At 39.9% G+C, this 27,233-nt stretch overlaps 1 protein-coding gene across 7 annotated transcripts in view; it reads left to right on the forward strand.

The window, feature by feature from the left end:
* SPOCD1 (SPOC domain containing 1) overlaps positions 1-27,233 on the forward strand; it is a 204,352-nt gene that overhangs the window by 110,259 nt on the left and 66,860 nt on the right. For all 7 annotated transcript variants that reach the window (XM_075853156.1, XM_075853151.1, XM_075853158.1 and 4 more), the window contains one exon: positions 13,294-13,383. In XM_075853156.1, coding sequence (XP_075709271.1) covers positions 13,294-13,383 — 90 coding nt within the window. The remainder of the gene's footprint in view (positions 1-13,293; positions 13,384-27,233) is intronic.

Below are 27,233 nucleotides of genomic sequence, written 5' to 3' on the forward strand. Positions count from 1 at the left end.
ATTACTATAACATTACTACATTACTATAATAATACTACATTACTATAATAATACATTACTATAACAATACTACATTACTATAATAATACTACATTACTATAATAATACCGCTAGGTTTAAAATTTGAGAGAATTCTCCACGTGCTTATTTCAACAATCCAGTTTTCCAGTTTAAGTGTAAGTTTAAATGCAGTCCGGCGGCTCAGTTGGCAGCGTTTGGCAGACACACATGTCAAGATTGGGCAGCCCCTTATTAGATAGTGCCACAGTGCCCTCTGTAGATAATGCCACATTGCCCTCTGTAGATAATGCCACATTGCCCTCTGTAGATAATGCCACAGTGCCCTCTGTAGATAATGCCACAGTGCCCTCTGTATATAATGCCACAGTGCTCTCTGTAGATAATGCAACACACCCCTAGATAATGCCACAGTGTCCTCTGCAGATACTGCCACACACCCACTTGTAGATGCTGCCACAGTGCCCTCTGTAGGTGCTGCCACAGTGCCCTCTAGATGCTGCCACAGTGCCCTCTGTAGATGCTGCCACAGTGTCCTCTGTAGATGCTGCCACATTGCCCTCCGTAGATGCTGCCACAGTGCCCTCCGCAGATGTTGCCACAGTGCCCTCCGCAGATGCTGCCACAGTGCACTCCGCAGATGCTGCCACAGTGCCCTCTGCAGATGCTGCCACAGTGCCCTCCGCAGATGCTGCCACAGTGCCCTCCGCAGATGCTGCCACAGTGCCCTCCGCAGATAATGCCACACACACCCCAAGTAGATAGCTCCATTGGCGCTCCCTCTAGGAGTGAAATCCCCAGCCAGAGCATTGCCGACGCTTTGGCTGGGGATTCCTCTGCTGTTGGAGCGCTTCACGTCACTGTCCATACACTGTGAAGTCAGGGGATTCTCCTGGACGGAAATGTGATGTCAGGGGCAACCCCAGAGCTGGAGTCCCGGGCAGAGCACTAGTAGGCTCTTCCTGGAACTCCAGCTGTGCTCCTGACTTCACTGGGACTCCTGCTCTGGGGAAGCCCCTGACATCACTGTTGATGTATGGACAGCGATGTCAGGGAATTCCACACAGAGTCCCCGGAGCAGAGCCGATACTAGCGCTCTGCACGGGACTCCAGCTCTGGGGAAGCCCCAGACATCGCTGTCAATATGAGGACAGCAATTTCAGGGAATTCCACAGAGTCCCGGAGCAGAGCCTGTACTAGCGCTCTGCTCGGGACTCTGCTCTGAGGAAGACCCTAACAACACTGTCCATATATGGACAGCGGTGTCCGGGAATTCCACAGAGTCCCGGAGCAGAGTCTGTACTAGAGGCTCTGTGTCCCGCGGGCCGCAGATGACTGCCCCAGGTGCCGCGTGCTTGAGACCCCTGCTTTAGAGGATGGAGCGTGAGAAGATGAGAATGTCATCAAGATACAGTGGATATAAAAAGTCTACACACCCCTGTTAAAATGCCATGTTACATGTTACAAAATCAGTACAAGATGAATCATTTCTGAACTTTTTCCACCTTTAATGTGACCCATAATCTGTACAATTCCATTGGAAAACAAAACTGAAATAATTTAGGCTGGAAAAAGAAAAATAAAGAACAAAAATAATGTGGTTGCATAAATATGCATACCCTTAAACACTTCCTGACCAGAGGCTTTACCCCCCTTCCTGACTAGGCCCATTTTCAAGTTTTAGCCATGTGCCAATTTAAAAGCAAATTGTTCTTCTATTACTCTTCCAATCTACATGTATTTGATCTTGTTTTTCTCAGAACTTGTTGGGCTTCCATATTGTATAAAAAAAATAATAGATATATTTTACTTTTTAAAAAAAAGTACAAGGAAAAAAGGGAAATAAATGTAAAAAAAATGTGCATATGTAATTTTAGGTGATGATTTTTTTACATCTGGTGCATGCCACTGGGTAAACATACCTAAATGCATATTTGGCAACTTCTGACGACTTTACCGATACCAATATGCGTGTATGTCTTACACGCTGGGCACAAGGCGGAGCTTACAATGAATGGTGTGCAAACTTGCTTTTGGAGAGCAAATTTTCCAAAGCTGGTTTGCTGACACCATACGACCATTACAGATATTGTAAAGTGCCAAAACACTGTCAACACCCCCAAAATGACTCTTTTTTTGGAAATTAGACCCCTCAAGGTATTAGTTTAGTGACATATAAAAGATTTTTGTCCTCTATTTTTTTTCCCAAATATGTGAATTCAGGTTACCTTTTTTGACATCGGGTGCATGCCACTGTTATACATACTTGGCAACTTCTGCCGACTACAACGATACCAAATATGTGTGCATTTCATACACGCTGGGCGCAAGGCGGAACTTAAAATGAATGATGCTGGCTTTTGGAGTGCAAATTTTCCAAAGCCGCCGTGTAGCCCCAGCCTAAAACTGTACAATAAATACCCATATGGGGGTCACAACTCCAAATTAATTTCCCTGTGGGGATGAATAAAGTTTTATCTATCTGTCCTTCTATCTATCTATCTATCTCTATCTATATCTATCTATCTATCTATCTATCTATCTATCTATCTATCTATCTATCTATCTATCTATCTATCTATCTATTTCACATCTATCTTTCTCTCTCATATTTCTCTCATATCTATCTCATATTTTTCTCATATCGATCTATCTCATGTTTGTCTGTTTGTCTGTTTCTCTCATAAATATTGATATATATATAGTATAGTTCTAGGCTGGGGCTACACGACGACTTTGGCCACAACACAGGTCCCATGGCTAAAAATAGCTTTCTCCGGTAGCCTACAAAGTCGCATCTTCTGTGTACAGCCCTCTTCAGGTCACCCCACAGATTTTCAATGGGATTCAGGTCTGGGCACTGGTTGGGCAATTCCAAAACTTTGATCTTCTGGTGAAGCCATTCTTTTGTTGATTTGGAGGTATGCTTTGGGTCATTGTCGTGCTGAAAGGTGAAATTCCTCTGCAGGTTTTGTGCCAATATAGACTGATATTTGGAACTGTTCATAATTCCCTCCACCTTGACTAAAGCCACAGTTCCAGCTGCAGAAAAACAGCCACAAATTGCGCTTAATGCAATCAAAGAAGGACAGCAGATCCCAATTGACTCTCTTAGGCCTCATATAACCGTTATAGGGAAGGAAGGTAAATATCTTGAACAATGTGCAAGCTACCGTCCAATATCTCTATTAAATATAGATACAAAATTGTTTTCTAGGATATTGGCAGCACGTTTGGCTCCATACAGTGAAGGAAATAAGTATTTGATCCTTTGCTGATTTTGTAAGTTTGCCCACTGTCAAAAAAATGAACAGTCTAGAATTTTTAGGCTAGGTTAATTTTACCAGTGAGAGATAGATTATATAACAAAAAAAAAACCTGAAAATCACATAGTCAAAATTATATATATTTATTTGCATTGTGCACAGAGAAATAAGTATTTGATCCCTTTGGCAAACAAGACTTAATACTTGGTGGCAAAACCCTTGTTGGCAAGCACAGCAGTCAAGACGTTTTTTGTACTTGATGATGAGGTTTGCACACATGTTAGATGGAATTTTGGCCCACTCCTCTTTGCAGATCATCTGTAAATCATTAAGATTTCGAGGCTGTCGCTTGGCAACTCGGATCTTCATCTCCCTCCATAAGTTTTCGATGAGATTAAGGTCTGGAGACTGGCTAGGCCACTCCATGACCTTAATGTGCTTCTTTTTGAGCCACTCCTTTGTTGCCTTGGCTGTATGTTTCGGGTCATTGTCGTGCTGGAAGACCCAGCCACGAGCCATTTTTAATGTCCTGGTGGAGGGAAGGAGGTTGTCACTCAGGATTTGACGGTACATGGCTCCATCCATTCTCCCATTGATGCGGTGAAGTAGTCCTGTGCCCTTAGCAGAGAAACACCCCCAAAACATAATGTTTCCACCTCCATGCTTGACAGTGGGGACGGTGTTCTTTGGGTAATAGGCAGCATTTCTCTTCCTCCAAACACGGCGAGTTGAGTTAATGCCAAAGAGCTCAATTTTAGTCTCATCTGACCACAGCACCTTCTCCCAATCACTCTCAGAATCATCCAGATGTTCATTTGCAAACTTCAGACGGGCCTGTACATGTGCCTTCTTGAGCAGGGGGACCTTGCGGGCACTGCAGGATTTTAATCCATTACGGCGTAATGTGTTACCAATGGTTTTCTTGGTGACTGTGGTCCCAGCTGCCTTGAGATCATTAACAAGTTCCCCCCGTGTAGTTTTCGGCTGAGCTCTCACCTTCCTCAGGATCAAGGATACCCCACGAGGTGAGATTTTGCATGGAGCCCCAGATCGATGTCGATTGACAGTCATTTTGTATGTCTTCCATTTTCTTACTATTGCACCAACAGTTGTCTCCTTCTCACCCAGCGTCTTACTTATGGTTTTGTAGCCCATTCCAGCCTTGTTCAGGTCTATGATCTTGTCCCTTACATCCTTAGAAAGCTCTTTGGTCTTGCCCATGTTGTAGAGGTTAGAGTCAGACTGATTAATTGAGTCTGTGGACAGGAGTCTTTTATACAGGTGACCATTTAAGACAGCTGTCTTTAACCCCTTCCCGCTCCTGGACGTACTATTACGTCATGGCAGCTGCATCATTCGCGCTCCATGACCTAATAGAACGTCTCGGGAGTAAGGGCCGTTTCGGCCGTCCTCCCGACACATACAGGAGCTGTGACAGCTGCTGTCTTGTTCAGCAGCTGTCACAGCTCCTACAGCGGGGACCGATCGCTGTGTCCCCGCTGATTAACCCCTTAAAAGCCGCGTTCTATAGAGATCGCGGCTTTTTAGGGGTTAAGCTGCCATCGCCGGCCTGCTACGCGACAGCGGCCGGCGATGGTGACTATGGCAACCGGACACCAAACAATGGCATCCGGCTATGCCATAGACGGAAGCCTAGTGGGTCCTGACAACGTCAGGACCCACTATGCTTGCAGTCAGTGAGTAGCTGACAGTTCTAATACACTGCACTACGATCAGGGCCTCCTGCCCTCAAGTCCCCTAGTGGGACAAAGTAATACAGTAAAAAAAAAGTAAAAAAAAGATGTGTAAAAATAAGAAAATAAAAGTTTTAAAAGTAATAAAAGTAAAAATCCCCCTTTTTCCCCTATCAGTGATTTATTATTAATAAAAATATATAAACAAACAAATAAACTATACATAATTGGTATCGCCGCGTCCGTAACGGCCTGAACTACAAAATTATTTCGTTATTTATCCCGCACGGTGAAAAGAAAATAATAATAAACCGAACCACAATCACAATTGTTTGGTCACTTCACCTCCCAAAAAATTTAATAAAAAGAGATCAAAAAGTCGCATGTACCTAAAAATGGTACTGATCGAAACTACAGTTCGTTACGCAAAAAACAAGTCCTCACACGGCTTTATTGATTGAAAAATAAAAACGTTCTGGCTCTTAGAATAAGGTAACACAAAAAGTGAATGATTGTTTACAAAACGTATTTTATTGTGCAAACGCCATAAGACATAAAAAAAAAACTGTAAACATCTGGTATCGCCGTAATCGTATCGCCCCGCAGAATAAAGTGAATATGTCATTTATAGCGCACGGTGAACGCAGTAAAAAAAAAAGAATAAAAAAACAATAGTAGAATTGCTGTTTATTAGTCATCACGCCACCTAAAAATAGAATAAAAACTGATCAAAAAGCTGCATGCACCCCAAGAAAACTACAATGGATTCCTCAAGGGGTCTAGTTTCCAAATTGGGGTCACTTTTGGGGGGTTCCCAATGTTTTGGCACCACAAGACCTCTTCAAACCGGACATGGTGCCTAATAAAAAAGAGGCCTCAAAATCCACTAGGTGCTCCTTTGCTTCGGAGGCCGGTGCTTCAGTCCATTACCGCACTAGGGCCACATGTGGGATATTTCTCAAAACTGCAGAATCTGGGCAATACGTATTAAGTTGCGTTTCTCTGATAATCCTTTTGTGTTATAAAAAAAATGGTATAAAAAGGATTTTCTGACAAAAAAAAAATGTACATTTCACCTCTACTTTGCTCTAAATTTCTGTGAAACACCTAAAGGGTTCATAAACTTTCTAAATGCTGTTGTGAATACTTTGAGGGGTCTAGTTTCTAAAATGGGGTGTTTGATAGGGGTTTATAATATACGGGCCCCTCAAAGCAACTTCAGAACTGAACTGGAACCTAAAAAAATAAATAAATGAGGCAATACTTAGCTTCTTACATTATACTGATAATGAGCCGTGCCCACCCAGAGATGACCCCAGTTTTGACCGTTTGTATAAACGGAGACCCCTATTAGACCGTCTCAGTGCCCCGTTTTCCCAAGCATTCACCCCCGAGAAGTGTATTTCTATTGATGAGTCCCTGGTACATTTTAAAGGGAGGGTTCAATTCCGCGAGTACCTGCCGGGTAAGAGGGCATGGTATGGCGTGAAGATGTATAAGCTGCGAGAGTGCATCAGGGTATACCTACAGATTTAGGATATATGAAGGAAAGGCCACCCCCAAACCAGACTGCATCCTGGACTACAACAGGTACATGGGAGGTGTGGACTTGTCAGATCAAATCCTGAAGCCCTACAGCGCCATGCGGTGTGGTATAAGAAGCTGGCCGTGCACATCATACAGATGGCATTGTACAATGCGTACGTGCTACGTCGATGTGCAGGCCAGATGGGAACTTTCCTGGAATTTCAAGAGGTGATTATCAAGAACCTAATCTTTAGGGACCAAGAAGGGGGGGCACCCAGTACTTCTGGAAGCGGGGCCACACGCATCGTACCAAGGCGGCAACACTTTCCAGGAGAAGTTCCCCAAACTGGCAAGAAGGGAAAAAGTCAAAAAAGGTGCAAAGTCTGCTATAAGAGGGCGATAAGGGATGACACAATATATCAATGTAACACGTGTCCCGAATAACCAGAGCTCTGTATGAAAGTCAGTTTTAAAATTTATCATACATCCCTTGGTTTATAATTTACCCCAATTTTACTTACCCTGATGCACTCCGCACAGCTTATACCCCCTCGTCTTTCCCCTCTGAGCCCTGCTGTGTGCCCAGGCAGCTGATAACAGCCACATGTAGGGTATTGCCATACCCGGGAGAACCCACATTACAGTTTATGGGGTGTAGGTCTCTGGTCAAAATGCTCACTACACCTCTAGATGAATGCCTTAAGGGTGTAGTTATTAAAACGGGGTCACTTCTTGCGGGTTTCAACTGTACTGGTACCTCAGGGGCTTCTGCATGCATGACTTCGCACTAGAAAATCCCCAGTAGGCCAAATGGTGGTCCTTTCCTTCTGAGCCCTCCCATGGGCCCAAACGGCAGTTTATCACCACAAATGGGGTATTGCGGCACTCAGAACAAATTGCGCAACAGAATGGGGTATTTTATTTCTTGTGAAAATAAGAAATTTTCAGCCAAAACGACATATTATTTGAAAAAAATAATTTTGTTTTCATTCCCAGCCCAATTCAAATAAGTTCTGTGAAAAAACTGTGTGGTCAAAATGCTAACAACAACCATAAATGAATTCCTTGAGGGGTGTAGTTTCCAAAATGGGGTCACTTTTGTGGGTTTCCATTGCTTTGATACCTCTGAGGCTCTGCAAATGCGACATGGCACCCGAAAACCAATCTAGCAAAACCTGGACTCCAACAAACATATAGCGCTCCTTTCCTTCTGAGCCCTCCCATGGGCCCAAACTGCAGTTTATCACCACAAATGGGGTATTGCCACACTAAGGACAAATTGGGCAACAAAATGGGGTATTTTGTTCCCTGTGAAAATAAGAAATTTTGATCACAAATGACATTTTATTGGAAAAAATGACATTTTTTTCATTTCACAGCCCAATTCAAATACGTGCTGTAAAAAAACTGTGCGGCCAAAATGGTAACAACAACCATAAATGAATTCCTTGAGGGGTGTAGTTTCCAAAATGGGGTCACTATTCAGGGATTCCTACTGTTTTGACACCTCAACACCTCGTCAAACCTGGCATGCTGCCTAAAATATATTCTAATAAAAAAGAGGCCTCAAAATGCACTAGGTGCTTCTTTGCTTCTAGGGCTTGTGTTTTAGTCCACGAGCGCAGTAGGGCCACATGTGGGACATTTCTAAAAACGGCATAATCTGGACAATACATATTTAGTAGTGTTTCTCTGGTAAAACATTCTGTGTTACAGAAAAAAAATGAATAAAATTGAAATTCTGCAAGAAAAATGAAATTTGCAAATTTCACCTCCACTTTGCTTTAATTCCTATGAAATGCCTGAAGGGTTAAAAAACTTTCTAAATGCTGTTTTGAATACTTTGAGGGGTCTAGTTTTTAAAATGGGGTGTTTTATCAGAGTTTCTAATACATAGGCCCCACAAAGTCACTTCAGAACTCAAGAGGTACCTTAAAAAAAAGGCTTTTGAAATTTTCTTAAAAATATGAGAAATTTCTGTTTATGTTCTAAGCCTTGTAACGTCCAAGAAAAATAAAATAATGTTCAAAAAACTATGCCAGTCTAAAGTAGACATATGGGAAATGTGAACTAGTAACTATTTTGGGTGGTATAACCGTCTGTTTTACAAGCAGATGCATTTAAATTCTGAAAAATGCAATTTTTTCAAAATTTTCTCTAAATTTTGCAATTTTTCACCAATAAACACTGAATATATCGACCAAATTTTACCACGAACATGAAGCCCAATGTGTCACGAGAAAACAATCTCAGAATCGCTTGGGTAGGTTTAAGCATTCCGACGTTATTACCACATAAAGTGAAATATGTCAGATTTGAAAAATGGGCTCTGAGCCTTAAGGCCAAAACTAGGCTGCGTCCTTAAGGGGTTAATGCAGGCACCAAGTTGATTTGGAGCGTGTAACTGGTCTGGAGGAGGCTGAATTCTTAATGGTTGGTAGGGGATCAAATACTTATTTCTCTGTGCACAATGCAAATAAATATATATAATTTTCACAATGTGATTTTCTTTTTTTTATATAATCTATCTCTCACTGGTAAAATTAACCTAGCCTAAAAATTCTAGACTGTTCATGTCTTTGACAGTGAGCAAACTTACAAAATCAGCAAGGGATCAAATACTTATTTTCTTCACTGTACATACAGGATATCATACATAAAGACCAGGTAGGTTTTATGCCTGGGCGAGAGGCCAGGGACAACACGGTGAGAGCTATAAATATCATCCAATATGTTGAAAAAAAAGATACCAATGATGTTATTGTCAACAGATGCTGAGAAAGCATTTAATAGAGTTAAATGATTATTGAGGCAACAATACACCATCTGGGATTAGGTCACCATATGCTCTCATAGGTCCTGTCTCTATACTCTCACCCTATGGCACAGGTAAAAATGAATGGGAGCTTCTCTGACTATTTTAAGATCAGGAGAGGGACTAGGCAAGGCTGTCCATTGTCCCCGATAATTTTTAGTCTGACCCTGGAACCTTTTTTCCGGAAAATTAGGGGGAATCAGGATATTATGGGGGTTCAAGTACAAGAGGAGAAACACAAGGTTGCAGCATATGCGGATGACTTGTTATTTTTTTTCACGCGACCAGATATTTGACTGCCACAAGGTGGCGGCTGCAGAAGATACCCTACCTGGCTCAAAGAGCTTCAGAGTAGTTTCTATGAAGGCTGTACAGTTATGGAGGAACGAGTGGTTCTGTTCCCCCAAGGGAGATAGATGCCCAGGCGAGGCTTGCCCGGATAGCTGAGAGATTATCAGGGCCACTTTAGCTTTCTCAGGCTGAAGTTCAAAGTGGATCAAACAATGATTGTGAAAGCCCCTTTAGCTTTTGGGGTCTCAATCGATAGGTAATTTTGCTATACAAAGTCCAGAATTCACAGGTACAGCAAAAGCAAGAACTGCGGGGGTCTGGGCCACCACTCTTGGTTGCAAAGTATTAAGATGAGCTGACAGTATTTGTAGATACTAAATGATCTATTCCCGATTCATATATTTTTTCTTGACTCGCCCGATAAAATGCTGCAACAAGTCTTTTGGTCTTGGGTCTCTAGCGGAATTCTTTTTTATGCCAGAGTATACTGTCTTGAACCTGTCTGAACATACAGGATTCCTTTTCGCCAGTTTAGGTTTAGTGCTGGTAATGTCGAAGTGCAGTGTCTAACAAGCCCCCCGGTTTTCACCAGGGACCAACGCAAGGCACTATGGACATAACTGCTAGGGACCTTCAGGTCACAGCCCTCTATCTTTCTCCTTAAAGAGGCTCTGTCACCAGATTTTGCAACCCCTATCTGCTATTGCAGCAGATCGGCGCTGCAATGTAGATTACAGTAACGTTTTTATTTTAAAAAAACGAGCATTTTTGGCCAAGTTATGACCATTTTTATATTTATGCAAATGAGGCTTGCAAAAGTCCAACTGGGCGTGTATTATGTGCGTACATCGGGGCGTTTTTACTTCTTTTACTAGCTGGGCGTTCTGACGAGAAGTATCATCCACTTCTCTTCAGAACGCCCAGCTTCTGGCAGATCACGCTGTGACGTCACTTCCCCAGGTCCTGCATCGTGTCAGACGAGCGAGGACACATCGGCACCAGAGGCTACAGTTGATTCTGCAGCAGCATCAGCGTTTGCAGGTAAGTCGATGTAGCTACTTACCTGCAAACGCTGATGCTGCTGCAGAATCAACTGTAGCCTCTGGTGCCGATGTGTCCTCGCTCGTCTGACACGATGCAGGACCTGGGGAAGTGACGTCACAGCGTGATCTGCCAGAAGCTGGGCGTTCTGAAGAGAAGTGGATGATACTTCTCGTCAGAACGCCCAGCTAGTAAAAGTAGTAAACACGCCCCGATGTACGCACATAATACACGCCCAGTTGTACTTTTACTTTTAAACACGCCCACTTGGACTTTTGCAAGCCTCATTTGCATAAATACAAAAATGGTCATAACTTGGCCAAAAATGCTCGTTTTTTAAAAATAAAAACGTTACTGTAATCTACATTGCTGCGCCTATCTGCTGCAATAGCAGATAGGGGTTGCAAAATCTGGTGACAGAGCCTCTTTAACCCCTTCCCTCCGCAGCCATTTTTTGGATTTTCACTTTTGTTTTTTCCTCCCCACCTTCCAAAAGCCATAACTCTTTTATTTTTCCATCAATATTTCCGTATGAGGGCTTGTTTTTTGCGGGACGAGTTGTAGAATTTCACAGCACCATTTTTTGTACCATATAATGTAGTGGGAAACGAGAAAAAAAAATATGTGTGGGGTGGAATAGGAAAAAAACTACGATTCCTCAACCTTTTGGGTGGTTTTGTTTTTACGGCGTTCACCGTACGGTAAAAACGGCATGTTAACTTTATTCTGCGGGTCAATACGATTACAGCGATTACAGCAAATTTAAAATAAAATTTGAGTTTTGTCGCCACATTCTGAGAGCCATAAAGTTTTTATTTTTCTGTCGATTTAGCTGTGGGAGGACTTATTTTTTGCGGGGCGAGCTGCAGTTTATATTGGTACCATTTTGGGGTACGTGAGACTTTTTGATCACTTTTTATTTAATATTTTGTGGGAAAAGGAGGGACCAAAAAACAGCAATTCTGATGTTTTTAATTTTGGAGGGAAAATGGGAAAAGTGGGGTTTTTTGAGCTTTTAATTTTTCAATTTTTTTTTATTTGTTAAAAAAAAGTTATTTTAATTGTAATGTATTTCTAATGTATTGCAGTATATCGCGATTCTGACAGTCTCGGCTTCATAGTAGTACAAAGATGGCGGACCTGGGACTTCGTCAGGCCCCCAACCAACGGCTCCCCCCGATCTCGCCGCTTTGGGGCCGTTGGGACGTTACAAGGGGTCGCCCCCGTTTTTATTAATTTAAATGCCGCGATCGCTATTGAACGTGGCATTTAACGGGTTAAACAAGCGGGATCGCGCTCGAACGGGATCCCATTCGTTAACCGGAAGTGTCGGCTGTAAGCCGACACACTCGCTCTATGGAGCGATCTCAGCCCGTGAGCCCGCTCCATATTCCCCCACCCGGCGTGCGCCGTATATATATGGCGGATGTCGGGATGGGGTTAATGTGGCTAATTGCAGACAGGCAGATGACTGTATGAGGACGGTTTGGCAGCTGGCCAACAGGACGCAGGTCACAGTCTATAGTTCGTGTAGTGTACCTGTGGCAGCTTGGACAGTAGCGAGACAGGCTCGGCTGGGACTAGTCATCAGGCAGACGTCAGGCGTGGTGTAGCAGGACAGGCGTGGTATATAGCACAGCACGAGTTCAGCACGGCACTTAACCAGGATAGCACAGGATACAGGTACAGGAACTGGGAACGGGAAACACTAGGAGACCATTTGCTTAGACAAACTTTGGGTACGACAACAACGCTCAGGTATGGGAGGAAGGGGCTGAGCCCTTCTTATAGTCCAGGGTACTCATGGGCAAATTTTGACATTAACTTCAGGTGCGTTCGCTGGCCCTTTAAGAGCGGGACCTGGCCGAGGTAAGCGGAAGTGAGCGCTGGTGTCTCCTGAGGAGGAGACTGGGGCCAGCGCTCGCAGACCCATGGCTGCGGCCGTCAGGAGGTGAGAGAGCATGACAGTCCGCGACCATGAACATGACACTATAGCACCTGTTGGTGCTCAGAAAGAGGTAATGAAGGCAGTCAAATTAGATTATGTGACTGCAGAGGAAAGTCTTCTAATTTGAAGGTAGTTTCTCATGCAGACCACTAGTGGGCGCTCTGGCATATAGTACCGCACACCAACCACTGGAGCTCAGGCTCTAAAAATGGTTGAAACACGATACCGGGCATGGTAAGCAGGCCCTTGGTTCTGCTTTGTTGCAATTCCTCCATAGTTATGTCATCACTAACAACTTTCTATTGCATGTAAACAAATTAATTTCTTGTGGAGAGAAATCGAAGTAGGAGGTAAATGAAAGTTGCTTTGTGTAAACATGGCAACCATCAGCCGATAAACGAGCAAATGCCAACATCTGGGTAGCCACATGCAGGAGGCCCACTCATTTAGTCTTTCAGCACATTAATATTTATCATGAAGTTGCCCTATTGTGTTGGTTACATTTAGAAGGAGCTGTGATTGTTTTTAACACTTTAAAAAAAATAATAATCTTATTTTCATTGTTGGATAACCATAATTTTTGCCTTGTCATGATCGTACCACTGTTAGTTTAATTCTGTCACTGTTTTGTCTGTCACTGTATGTCAAGTTGTGTATGAAGTAAGGTTAATAACATTTGTGTGTTTTATATAGAAATTGCCAAAGATGATCACAAGTAAAGGCTTCATCTGCCAGGAATCAGTATGGGAATATGTGGATCTTATTTGGCCTGCATGCACTAAGGTAGTGAACAGTTTACTAAATAAAAAAATAAAAGTTATACTTGTATACCAACTGTGACACTTTTATTTAGTTCGGTTCTCCACAATAACCATGTTTGCAGAAATGTGGAAAATCTCTTTTTTTAATTTTCAGTATAGAGTACTAAGCTGTTGTTCTTTTAGTTTTGAAATCACTGAAATCACATTCCTGGAGCTAGCTTTTGCCAGAGTATACCACACTGATCATGCAGCAGTCATTGTGGACACTAACCCTAAGGCATAGTTCACACAGATTATTTTGCAAGCTGAAAAAATCTGCCTCAAAGCTCCTTCAGGTCCTTTAGAAAGGACATGCCACTTTTTTTCCCCATGAGCGGCCTCCATGCCACACCATATTGATGCAGTAATTCATGCAAAAGGAGTGCCGACCAAGTATTCAGTGCATATACTGTACATACTTTTCAGTAGGCCTACATTTCGGTATTAAAAATCATTTTTTAAATTGGGCTTATTTAATATTTTAATTTACTGAGACTAAATTTTGTGTTTTCATTAACTGTTAGCCATAATCATCAACATTAAAAGAAAAAAATGCTGGAAATGGATCACTCTGTGTGTAATGAATCTATATAATATATGAGTTTCACTTATTGAATTGAATTACTGAAATAAATTTACTTTTTGATGATATTCTAATTGATTGAGAAGGACTAGTATATGTAGCACAGGCAGATACCTATACAGTATAGATGGATAGAAGTACAGTACATGTAGTACAGATAGAAAACAGTACAGTACATGTAGTATAGGTAAAGAGCAGTACGGTCCATGTAGTACAGGCAGATAGCAGTACACAACATGTAGCAGGCATACAGTACATATAGTACAGGTAGAGAGCAGTATAATACATGTTGCACAGGTAAAGAGTAGTACAGTACATGTAGTACAGGTAGATACCAGTATAATACATGTAGTACAGACAGATAGCAGTACAGTACATATGGTACAGGTAGGGAGCAGTACAGTACATATAGTATAGGTAAAGAGTAGTACAGTGCATTGTAGATCGCAGTATAATACATGTAGCACAGGTAAAGAGTAGTACAGTACATGTAGAACAGGTAGATCGCAGTATAATACATGTTGCACAGGTAAAGAGTAGTACAGTACATGTAGTACAGGTAGATCGCAGTATAATACATGTTGCACAGGTAAAGAGTAGTACAGTACATGTAGTAAAGGTAGATCGCAGTATAATACATGTTGCACAGGTAAAGAGTAGTACAGTACATGTAGTACAGGTAGATCGCAGTATAATACATGTTGCACAGGTAAAGAGTAGTACAGTACATGTAGTACAGGTAGATCGCAGTATAATACATGTTGCACAGGTAAAGAGTAGTACAGTACATGTAGTAAAGGTAGATCGCAGTATAATACATGTTGCACAGGTAAAGAGTAGTACAGTACATGTAGTACAGGTAGATCGCAGTATAATACATGTTGCACAGGTAAAGAGTAGTACAGTACATGTAGTACAGGTAGATCGCAGTATAATACATGTTGCACAGGTAAAGAGTAGTACAGTACATGTAGTAAAGGTAGATCGCAGTATAATACATGTTGCACAGGTAAAGAGTAGTACAGTACATGTAGTACAGGTAGATCGCAGTATAATACATGTTGCACAGGTAAAGAGTAGTACAGTACATGTAGTAAAGGTAGATCGCAGTATAATACATGTAGTATAGGTAAAGAGTAGTACAGTACATGTAGTACAGGTAGATCGCAGTATAATACATGTTGCACAGATAAAGAGTAGTACAGTACATGTAGTACAGGTAGATCGCAGTATAATACATGTTGCACAGGTAAAGAGTAGTACAGTACGTGTAGTACAGGTAGATCGCAGTATAATACATGTTGCACAGGTAAAGAGTAGTACAGTACATGTAGTAAAGGTAGATCGCAGTATAATACATGTTGCACAGGTAAAGAGTAGTACAGTACATGTAGTACAGGTAGATCGCAGTATAATACATGTTACACAGGTAAAGAGTAGTACAGTACATGTAGTACAGGTAGATCGCAGTATAATACATGTTACACAGGTAAAGAGTAGTACAGTACATGTAGTACAGGTAGATCGCAGTATAATACATGTTACACAGGTAAAGAGTAGTACAGTACATGTAGTAAAGGTAGATCGCAGTATAATACATGTAGTATAGGTAAAGAGTAGTACAGTACATGTAGTACAGGTAGATCGCAGTATAATACATGTTGCACAGGTAAAGAGTAGTACAGTACATGTAGTACAGGTAGATCGCAGTATAATACATGTTGCACAGGTAAAGAGTAGTACAGTACATGTAGTACAGGTAGATCGCAGTATAATACATGTTGCACAGGTAAAGAGTAGTACAGTACATGTAGTACAGGTAGATCGCAGTATAATACATGTTGCACAGGTAAAGAGTAGTACAGTACATGTAGTACAGGTAGATCGCAGTATAATACATGTTACACAGGTAAAGAGTAGTACAGTACATGTAGTAAAGGTAGATCGCAGTATAATACATGTTGCACAGGTAAAGAGTAGTACAGTACATGTAGTACAGGTAGATCGCAGTATAATACATGTTGCACAGGTAAAGAGTAGTACAGTACATGTAGTACAGGTAGATCGCAGTATAATACATGTTGCACAGGTAAAGAGTAGTACAGTACATGTAGTAAAGGTAGATCGCAGTATAATACATGTTGCACAGGTAAAGAGTAGTACAGTACATGTAGTACAGGTAGATCGCAGTATAATACATGTTGCACAGGTAAAGAGTAGTACAGTACATGTAGTACAGGTAGATCGCAGTATAATACATGTTACACAGGTAAAGAGTAGTACAGTACATGTAGTACAGGTAGATCGCAGTATAATACATGTTGCACAGGTAAAGAGTAGTACAGTACATGTAGTACAGGTAGATCGCAGTATAATACATGTTGCACAGGTAAAGAGTAGTACAGTACATGTAGTACAGGTAGATCGCAGTATAATACATGTTACACAGGTAAAGAGTAGTACAGTACATGTAGTACAGGTAGATCGCAGTATAATACATGTTACACAGGTAAAGAGTAGTACAGTACATGTAGTAAAGGTAGATCGCAGTATAATACATGTAGTATAGGTAAAGAGTAGTACAGTACATGTAGTACAGGTAGATCGCAGTATAATACATGTTGCACAGGTAAAGAGTAGTACAGTACATGTAGTAAAGGTAGATCGCAGTATAATACATGTTGCACAGGTAAAGAGTAGTACAGTACATGTAGTACAGGTAGATCGCAGTATAATACATGTTGCACAGGTAAAGAGTAGTACAGTACATGTAGTACAGGTAGATCGCAGTATAATACATGTTACACAGGTAAAGAGTAGTACAGTACATGTAGTACAGGTAGATCGCAGTATAATACATGTTACACAGGTAAAGAGTAGTACAGTACATGTAGTAAAGGTAGATCGCAGTATAATACATGTTGCACAGGTAAAGAGTAGTACAGTACATGTAGTAAAGGTAGATCGCAGTATAATACATGTTGCACAGGTAAAGAGTAGTACAGTACATGTAGTAAAGGTAGATCGCAGTATAATACATGTTGCACAGGTAAAGAGTAGTACAGTACATGTAGTAAAGGTAGATCGCAGTATAATACATGTTGCACAGGTAAAGAGTAGTACAGTACATGTAGTAAAGGTAGATCGCAGTATAATACATGTTGCACAGGTAAAGAGTAGTACAGTACATGTAGTAAAGGTAGATCGCAGTATAATACATGTTGCACAGATAAAGAGTAGTACAGTACATGTAGTAAAGGTAGATCGCAGTATAATACATGTTGCACAGATAAAGAGTAGTACAGTACATGTAGTAAAGGTAGATCGCAGTATAATACATGTTGCACAGGTAAAGAGTAGTACAGTACATGTAGTAAAGGTAGATCGCAGTATAATACATGTTGCACAGGTAAAGAGTAGTACAGTACATGTAGTAAAGGTAGATCGCAGTATAATACATGTTGCACAGATAAAGAGTAGTACAGTACATGTAGTACAGGTAGATCGCAGTATAATACATGTTACACAGGTAAAGAGTAGTACAGTACATGTAGTACAGGTAGATCGCAGTATAATACATGTTGCACAGGTAAAGAGTAGTACAGTACATGTAGTACAGGTAGATCGCAGTATAATACATGTTACACAGGTAAAGAGTAGTACAGTACATGTAGTAAAGGTAGATCGCAGTATAATACATGTTGCACAGGTAAAGAGTAGTACAGTACATGTAGTACAGGTAGATCGCAGTATAATACATGTTGCACAGGTAAAGAGTAGTACAGTACATGTAGTACAGGTAGATCGCAGTATAATACATGTTGCACAGGTAAAGAGTAGTACAGTACATGTAGTACAGGTAGATCGCAGTATAATACATGTTGCACAGGTAAAGAGTAGTACAGTACATGTAGTAAAGGTAGATCGCAGTATAATACATGTTGCACAGATAAAGAGTAGTACAGTACATGTAGTACAGGTAGATCGCAGTATAATACATGTTGCACAGGTAAAGAGTAGTACAGTACATGTAGTACAGGTAGATCGCAGTATAATACATGTTGCACAGGTAAAGAGTAGTACAGTACATGTAGTACAGGTAGATCGCAGTATAATACATGTTGCACAGGTAAAGAGTAGTACAGTACATGTAGTAAAGGTAGATCGCAGTATAATACATGTTACACAGGTAAAGAGTAGTACAGTACATGTAGTAAAGGTAGATCGCAGTATAATACATGTTGCACAGATAAAGAGTAGTACAGTACATGTAGTACAGGTAGATCGCAGTATAATACATGTTGCACAGGTAAAGAGTAGTACAGTACATGTAGTAAAGGTAGATCGCAGTATAATACATGTTGCACAGATAAAGAGTAGTACAGTACATGTAGTACAGGTAGATCGCAGTATAATACATGTTGCACAGGTAAAGAGTAGTACAGTACATGTAGTACAGGTAGATCGCAGTATAATACATGTTGCACAGGTAAAGAGTAGTACAGTACATGTAGTACAGGTAGATCGCAGTATAATACATGTTGCACAGGTAAAGAGTAGTACAGTACATGTAGTACAGGTAGATCGCAGTATAATACATGTTACACAGGTAAAGAGTAGTACAGTACATGTAGTAAAGGTAGATCGCAGTATAATACATGTTGCACAGGTAAAGAGTAGTACAGTACATGTAGTACAGGTAGATCGCAGTATAATACATGTAGTATAGGTAAAGAGTAGTACAGTACATGTAGTACAGGTAGATCGCAGTATAATACATGTTGCACAGGTAAAGAGTAGTACAGTACATGTAGTAAAGGTAGATCGCAGTATAATACATGTTGCACAGGTAAAGAGTAGTACAGTACATGTAGTACAGGTAGATCGCAGTATAATACATGTTGCACAGGTAAAGAGTAGTACAGTACATGTAGTAAAGGTAGATCGCAGTATAATACATGTTGCACAGGTAAAGAGTAGTACAGTACATGTAGTAAAGGTAGATCGCAGTATAATACATGTTACACAGGTAAAGAGTAGTACAGTACATGTAGTACAGGTAGATCGCAGTATAATACATGTTGCACAGGTAAAGAGTAGTACAGTACATGTAGTAAAGGTAGATCGCAGTATAATACATGTTGCACAGGTAAAGAGTAGTACAGTACATGTAGTACAGGTAGATCGCAGTATAATACATGTTACACAGGTAAAGAGTAGTACAGTACATGTAGTACAGGTAGATCGCAGTATAATACATGTTGCACAGGTAAAGAGTAGTACAGTACATGTAGTACAGGTAGATCGCAGTATAATACATGTTACACAGGTAAAGAGTAGTACAGTACATGTAGTACAGGTAGATCGCAGTATAATACATGTTACACAGGTAAAGAGTAGTACAGTACATGTAGTAAAGGTAGATCGCAGTATAATACATGTAGTATAGGTAAAGAGTAGTACAGTACATGTAGTACAGGTAGATCGCAGTATAATACATGTTGCACAGGTAAAGAGTAGTACAGTACATGTAGTAAAGGTAGATCGCAGTATAATACATGTTGCACAGGTAAAGAGTAGTACAGTACATGTAGTACAGGTAGATCGCAGTATAATACATGTTGCACAGGTAAAGAGTAGTACAGTACATGTAGTACAGGTAGATCGCAGTATAATACATGTTACACAGGTAAAGAGTAGTACAGTACATGTAGTACAGGTAGATCGCAGTATAATACATGTTACACAGGTAAAGAGTAGTACAGTACATGTAGTAAAGGTAGATCGCAGTATAATACATGTTGCACAGGTAAAGAGTAGTACAGTACATGTAGTAAAGGTAGATCGCAGTATAATACATGTTGCACAGGTAAAGAGTAGTACAGTACATGTAGTAAAGGTAGATCGCAGTATAATACATGTTGCACAGGTAAAGAGTAGTACAGTACATGTAGTAAAGGTAGATCGCAGTATAATACATGTTGCACAGGTAAAGAGTAGTACAGTACATGTAGTAAAGGTAGATCGCAGTATAATACATGTTGCACAGGTAAAGAGTAGTACAGTACATGTAGTACAGGTAGATCGCAGTATAATACATGTTACACAGGTAAAGAGTAGTACAGTACATGTAGTACAGGTAGATCGCAGTATAATACATGTTACACAGGTAAAGAGTAGTACAGTACATGTAGTACAGGTAGATCGCAGTATAATACATGTTACACAGGTAAAGAGTAGTACAGTACATGTAGTACAGGTAGATCGCAGTATAATACATGTTACACAGGTAAAGAGTAGTACAGTACATGTAGTACAGGTAGATCGCAGTATAATACATGTTGCACAGGTAAAGAGTAGTACAGTACATGTAGTAAAGGTAGATCGCAGTATAATACATGTTGCACAGGTAAAGAGTAGTACAGTACATGTAGTACAGGTAGATCGCAGTATAATACATGTTGCACAGGTAAAGAGTAGTACAGTACATGTAGTACAGGTAGATCGCAGTATAATACATGTTGCACAGGTAAAGAGTAGTACAGTACATGTAGTAAAGGTAGATCGCAGTATAATACATGTTGCACAGGTAAAGAGTAGTACAGTACATGTAGTAAAGGTAGATCGCAGTATAATACATGTTGCACAGATAAAGAGTAGTACAGTACATGTAGTACAGGTAGATCGCAGTATAATACATGTTGCACAGGTAAAGAGTAGTACAGTACATGTAGTACAGGTAGATCGCAGTATAATACATGTTGCACAGGTAAAGAGTAGTACAGTACATGTAGTAAAGGTAGATCGCAGTATAATACATGTTGCACAGGTAAAGAGTAGTACAGTACATGTAGTAAAGGTAGATCGCAGTATAATAGATGTTGCACAGATAAAGAGTAGTACAGTACATGTAGTACAGGTAGATCGCAGTATAATACATGTTGCACAGGTAAAGAGTAGTACAGTACATGTAGTACAGGTAGATCGCAGTATAATACATGTTGCACAGGTAAAGAGTAGTACAGTACATGTAGTACAGGTAGATCGCAGTATAATACATGTTGCACAGGTAAAGAGTAGTACAGTACATGTAGTACAGGTAGATCGCAGTATAATACATGTTGCACAGGTAAAGAGTAGTACAGTACATGTAGTAAAGGTAGATCGCAGTATAATACATGTTACACAGGTAAAGAGTAGTACAGTACATGTAGTAAAGGTAGATCGCAGTATAATACATGTTACACAGGTAAAGAGTAGTACAGTACATGTAGTACAGGTAGATCGCAGTATAATACATGTTACACAGGTAAAGAGTAGTACAGTACATGTAGTAAAGGTAGATCGCAGTATAATACATGTTGCACAGGTAAAGAGTAGTACAGTACATGTAGTAAAGGTAGATCGCAGTATAATACATGTTGCACAGGTAAAGAGTAGTACAGTACATGTAGTAAAGGTAGATCGCAGTATAATACATGTTGCACAGGTAAAGAGTAGTACAGTACATGTAGTAAAGGTAGATCGCAGTATAATACATGTTGCACAGGTAAAGAGTAGTACAGTACATGTAGTAAAGGTAGATCGCAGTATAATACATGTTGCACAGGTAAAGAGTAGTACAGTACATGTAGTACAGGTAGATCGCAGTATAATACATGTTACACAGGTAAAGAGTAGTACAGTACATGTAGTACAGGTAGATCGCAGTATAATACATGTTACACAGGTAAAGAGTAGTACAGTACATGTAGTACAGGTAGATCGCAGTATAATACATGTTACACAGGTAAAGAGTAGTACAGTACATGTAGTACAGGTAGATCGCAGTATAATACATGTTACACAGGTAAAGAGTAGTACAGTACATGTAGTACAGGTAGATCGCAGTATAATACATGTTGCACAGGTAAAGAGTAGTACAGTACATGTAGTAAAGGTAGATCGCAGTATAATACATGTTGCACAGGTAAAGAGTAGTACAGTACATGTAGTACAGGTAGATCGCAGTATAATACATGTTGCACAGGTAAAGAGTAGTACAGTACATGTAGTACAGGTAGATCGCAGTATAATACATGTTGCACAGGTAAAGAGTAGTACAGTACATGTAGTAAAGGTAGATCGCAGTATAATACATGTTGCACAGGTAAAGAGTAGTACAGTACATGTAGTAAAGGTAGATCGCAGTATAATACATGTTGCACAGATAAAGAGTAGTACAGTACATGTAGTACAGGTAGATCGCAGTATAATACATGTTGCACAGGTAAAGAGTAGTACAGTACATGTAGTACAGGTAGATCGCAGTATAATACATGTTGCACAGGTAAAGAGTAGTACAGTACATGTAGTAAAGGTAGATCGCAGTATAATACATGTTGCACAGGTAAAGAGTAGTACAGTACATGTAGTAAAGGTAGATCGCAGTATAATAGATGTTGCACAGATAAAGAGTAGTACAGTACATGTAGTACAGGTAGATCGCAGTATAATACATGTTGCACAGGTAAAGAGTAGTACAGTACATGTAGTACAGGTAGATCGCAGTATAATACATGTTGCACAGGTAAAGAGTAGTACAGTACATGTAGTACAGGTAGATCGCAGTATAATACATGTTGCACAGGTAAAGAGTAGTACAGTACATGTAGTACAGGTAGATCGCAGTATAATACATGTTGCACAGGTAAAGAGTAGTACAGTACATGTAGTAAAGGTAGATCGCAGTATAATACATGTTACACAGGTAAAGAGTAGTACAGTACATGTAGTAAAGGTAGATCGCAGTATAATACATGTTGCACAGATAAAGAGTAGTACAGTACATGTAGTACAGGTAGATCGCAGTATAATACATGTTGCACAGGTAAAGAGTAGTACAGTACATGTAGTAAAGGTAGATCGCAGTATAATACATGTTGCACAGATAAAGAGTAGTACAGTACATGTAGTAAAGGTAGATCGCAGTATAATACATGTTGCACAGGTAAAGAGTAGTACAGTACATGTAGTAAAGGTAGATCGCAGTATAATACATGTTGCACAGATAAAGAGTAGTACAGTACATGTAGTACAGGTAGATCGCAGTATAATACATGTTGCACAGGTAAAGAGTAGTACAGTACATGTAGTACAGGTAGATCGCAGTATAATACATGTTGCACAGGTAAAGAGTAGTACAGTACATGTAGTACAGGTAGATCGCAGTATAATACATGTTGCACAGGTAAAGAGTAGTACAGTACATGTAGTAAAGGTAGATCGCAGTATAATACATGTTGCACAGATAAAGAGTAGTACAGTACATGTAGTAAAGGTAGATCGCAGTATAATACATGTTGCACAGGTAAAGAGTAGTACAGTACATGTAGTAAAGGTAAATCGCAGTATAATACATGTTGCACAGGTAAAGAGTAGTACAGTACATGTAGTAAAGGTAGATCGCAGTATAATACATGTTGCACAGATAAAGAGTAGTACAGTACATGTAGTAAAGGTAGATCGCAGTATAATACATGTTACACAGGTAAAGAGTAGTACAGTACATGTAGTAAAGGTAGATCGCAGTATAATACATGTTGCACAGATAAAGAGTAGTACAGTACATGTAGTACAGGTAGATCGCAGTATAATACATGTTGCACAGGTAAAGAGTAGTACAGTACATGTAGTAAAGGTAGATCGCAGTATAATACATGTTGCACAGATAAAGAGTAGTACAGTACATGTAGTAAAGGTAGATCGCAGTATAATACATGTTACACAGGTAAAGAGTAGTACAGTACATGTAGTACAGGTAGATCGCAGTATAATACATGTTGCACAGGTAAAGAGTAGTACAGTACATGTAGTAAAGGTAGATCGCAGTATAATACATGTTGCACAGGTAAAGAGTAGTACAGTACATGTAGTAAAGGTAGATCGCAGTATAATACATGTTGCACAGATAAAGAGTAGTACAGTACATGTAGTACAGGTAGATCGCAGTATAATACATGTTGCACAGGTAAAGAGTAGTACAGTACATGTAGTAAAGGTAGATCGCAGTATAATACATGTTGCACAGGTAAAGAGTAGTACAGTACATGTAGTACAGGTAGATCGCAGTATAATACATGTTGCACAGGTAAAGAGTAGTACAGTACATGTAGTACAGGTAGATCGCAGTATAATACATGTTACACAGGTAAAGAGTAGTACAGTACATGTAGTACAGGTAGATCGCAGTATAATACATGTTACACAGGTAAAGAGTAGTACAGTACATGTAGTAAAGGTAGATCGCAGTATAATACATGTTGCACAGGTAAAGAGTAGTACAGTACATGTAGTAAAGGTAGATCGCAGTATAATACATGTTGCACAGGTAAAGAGTAGTACAGTACATGTAGTAAAGGTAGATCGCAGTATAATACATGTTGCACAGGTAAAGAGTAGTACAGTACATGTAGTAAAGGTAGATCGCAGTATAATACATGTTGCACAGGTAAAGAGTAGTACAGTACATGTAGTAAAGGTAGATCGCAGTATAATACATGTTGCACAGGTAAAGAGTAGTACAGTACATGTAGTAAAGGTAGATCGCAGTATAATACATGTTGCACAGGTAAAGAGTAGTACAGTACATGTAGTACAGGTAGATCGCAGTATAATACATGTTACACAGGTAAAGAGTAGTACAGTACATGTAGTACAGGTAGATCGCAGTATAATACATGTTACACAGGTAAAGAGTAGTACAGTACATGTAGTACAGGTAGATCGCAGTATAATACATGTTACACAGGTAAAGAGTAGTACAGTTCATGTAGTAAAGGTAGATCGCAGTATAATACATGTTGCACAGGTAAAGAGTAGTACAGTACATGTAGTACAGGTAGATCGCAGTATAATACATGTTGCACAGGTAAAGAGTAGTACAGTACATGTAGTACAGGTAGATCGCAGTATAATACATGTTGCACAGGTAAAGAGTAGTACAGTACATGTAGTACAGGTAGATCGCAGTATAATACATGTTGCACAGGTAAAGAGTAGTACAGTACATGTAGTAAAGGTAGATCGCAGTATAATACATGTTGCACAGGTAAAGAGTAGTACAGTACATGTAGTAAAGGTAGATCGCAGTATAATACATGTTGCACAGATAAAGAGTAGTACAGTACATGTAGTACAGGTAGATCGCAGTATAATACATGTTGCACAGGTAAAGAGTAGTACAGTACATGTAGTACAGGTAGATCGCAGTATAATACATGTTGCACAGGTAAAGAGTAGTACAGTACATGTAGTAAAGGTAGATCGCAGTATAATACATGTTACACAGGTAAAGAGTAGTACAGTACATGTAGTACAGGTAGATCGCAGTATAATACATGTTGCACAGGTAAAGAGTAGTACAGTACATGTAGTAAAGGTAGATCGCAGTATAATACATGTTGCACAGATAAAGAGTAGTACAGTACATGTAGTAAAGGTAGATCGCAGTATAATACATGTTGCACAGGTAAAGAGTAGTACAGTACATGTATTACAGGTAGATCGCAGTATAATACATGTTGCACAGGTAAAGAGTAGTACAGTACATGTAGTACAGGTAGATCGCAGTATAATACATGTTGCACAGGTAAAGAGTAGTACAGTACATGTAGTAAAGGTAGATCGCAGTATAATACATGTTGCACAGGTAAAGAGTAGTACAGTACATGTAGTACAGGTAGATCGCAGTATAATACATGTTGCACAGGTAAAGAGTAGTACAGTACATGTAGTACAGGTAGATCGCAGTATAATACATGTTGCACAGGTAAAGAGTAGTACAGTACATGTAGTACAGGTAGATCGCAGTATAATACATGTTGCACAGGTAAAGAGTAGTACAGTACATGTAGTAAAGGTAGATCGCAGTATAATACATGTTACACAGGTAAAGAGTAGTACAGTACATGTAGTACAGGTAGATCGCAGTATAATACATGTTGCACAGGTAAAGAGTAGTACAGTACATGTAGTAAAGGTAGATCGCAGTATAATACATGTTGCACAGATAAAGAGTAGTACAGTACATGTAGTAAAGGTAGATCGCAGTATAATACATGTTGCACAGGTAAAGAGTAGTACAGTACATGTAGTAAAGGTAGATCGCAGTATAATACATGTTGCACAGATAAAGAGTAGTACAGTACATGTATTACAGGTAGATCGCAGTATAATACATGTTGCACAGGTAAAGAGTAGTACAGTACATGTAGTACAGGTAGATCGCAGTATAATACATGTTGCACAGGTAAAGAGTAGTACAGTACATGTAGTAAAGGTAGATCGCAGTATAATACATGTTGCACAGATAAAGAGTAGTACAGTACATGTATTACAGGTAGATCGCAGTATAATACATGTTGCACAGGTAAAGAGTAGTACAGTACATGTAGTACAGGTAGATCGCAGTATAATACATGTTGCACAGGTAAAGAGTAGTACAGTACATGTAGTAAAGGTAGATCGCAGTATAATACATGTTGCACAGGTAAAGAGTAGTACAGTACATGTAGTACAGGTAGATCGCAGTATAATACATGTTGCACAGGTAAAGAGTAGTACAGTACATGTAGTAAAGGTAGATCGCAGTATAATACATGTTGCACAGGTAAAGAGTAGTACAGTACATGTAGTAAAGGTAGATCGCAGTATAATACATGTTACACAGGTAAAGAGTAGTACAGTACATGTAGTACAGGTAGATCGCAGTATAATACATGTTGCACAGGTAAAGAGTAGTACAGTACATGTAGTAAAGGTAGATCGCAGTATAATACATGTTGCACAGATAAAGAGTAGTACAGTACATGTAGTAAAGGTAGATCGCAGTATAATACATGTTGCACAGGTAAAGAGTAGTACAGTACATGTATTACAGGTAGATCGCAGTATAATACATGTTGCACAGGTAAAGAGTAGTACAGTACATGTAGTACAGGTAGATCGCAGTATAATACATGTTGCACAGGTAAAGAGTAGTACAGTACATGTAGTAAAGGTAGATCGCAGTATAATACATGTTGCACAGGTAAAGAGTAGTACAGTACATGTAGTACAGGTAGATCGCAGTATAATACATGTTGCACAGGTAAAGAGTAGTACAGTACATGTAGTACAGGTAGATCGCAGTATAATACATGTTGCACAGGTAAAGAGTAGTACAGTACATGTAGTACAGGTAGATCGCAGTATAATACATGTTGCACAGG

Source organism: Rhinoderma darwinii, chromosome 2, assembly GCF_050947455.1.
Source record: "Rhinoderma darwinii isolate aRhiDar2 chromosome 2, aRhiDar2.hap1, whole genome shotgun sequence".
NCBI lineage: Eukaryota > Metazoa > Chordata > Amphibia > Anura > Rhinodermatidae > Rhinoderma > Rhinoderma darwinii.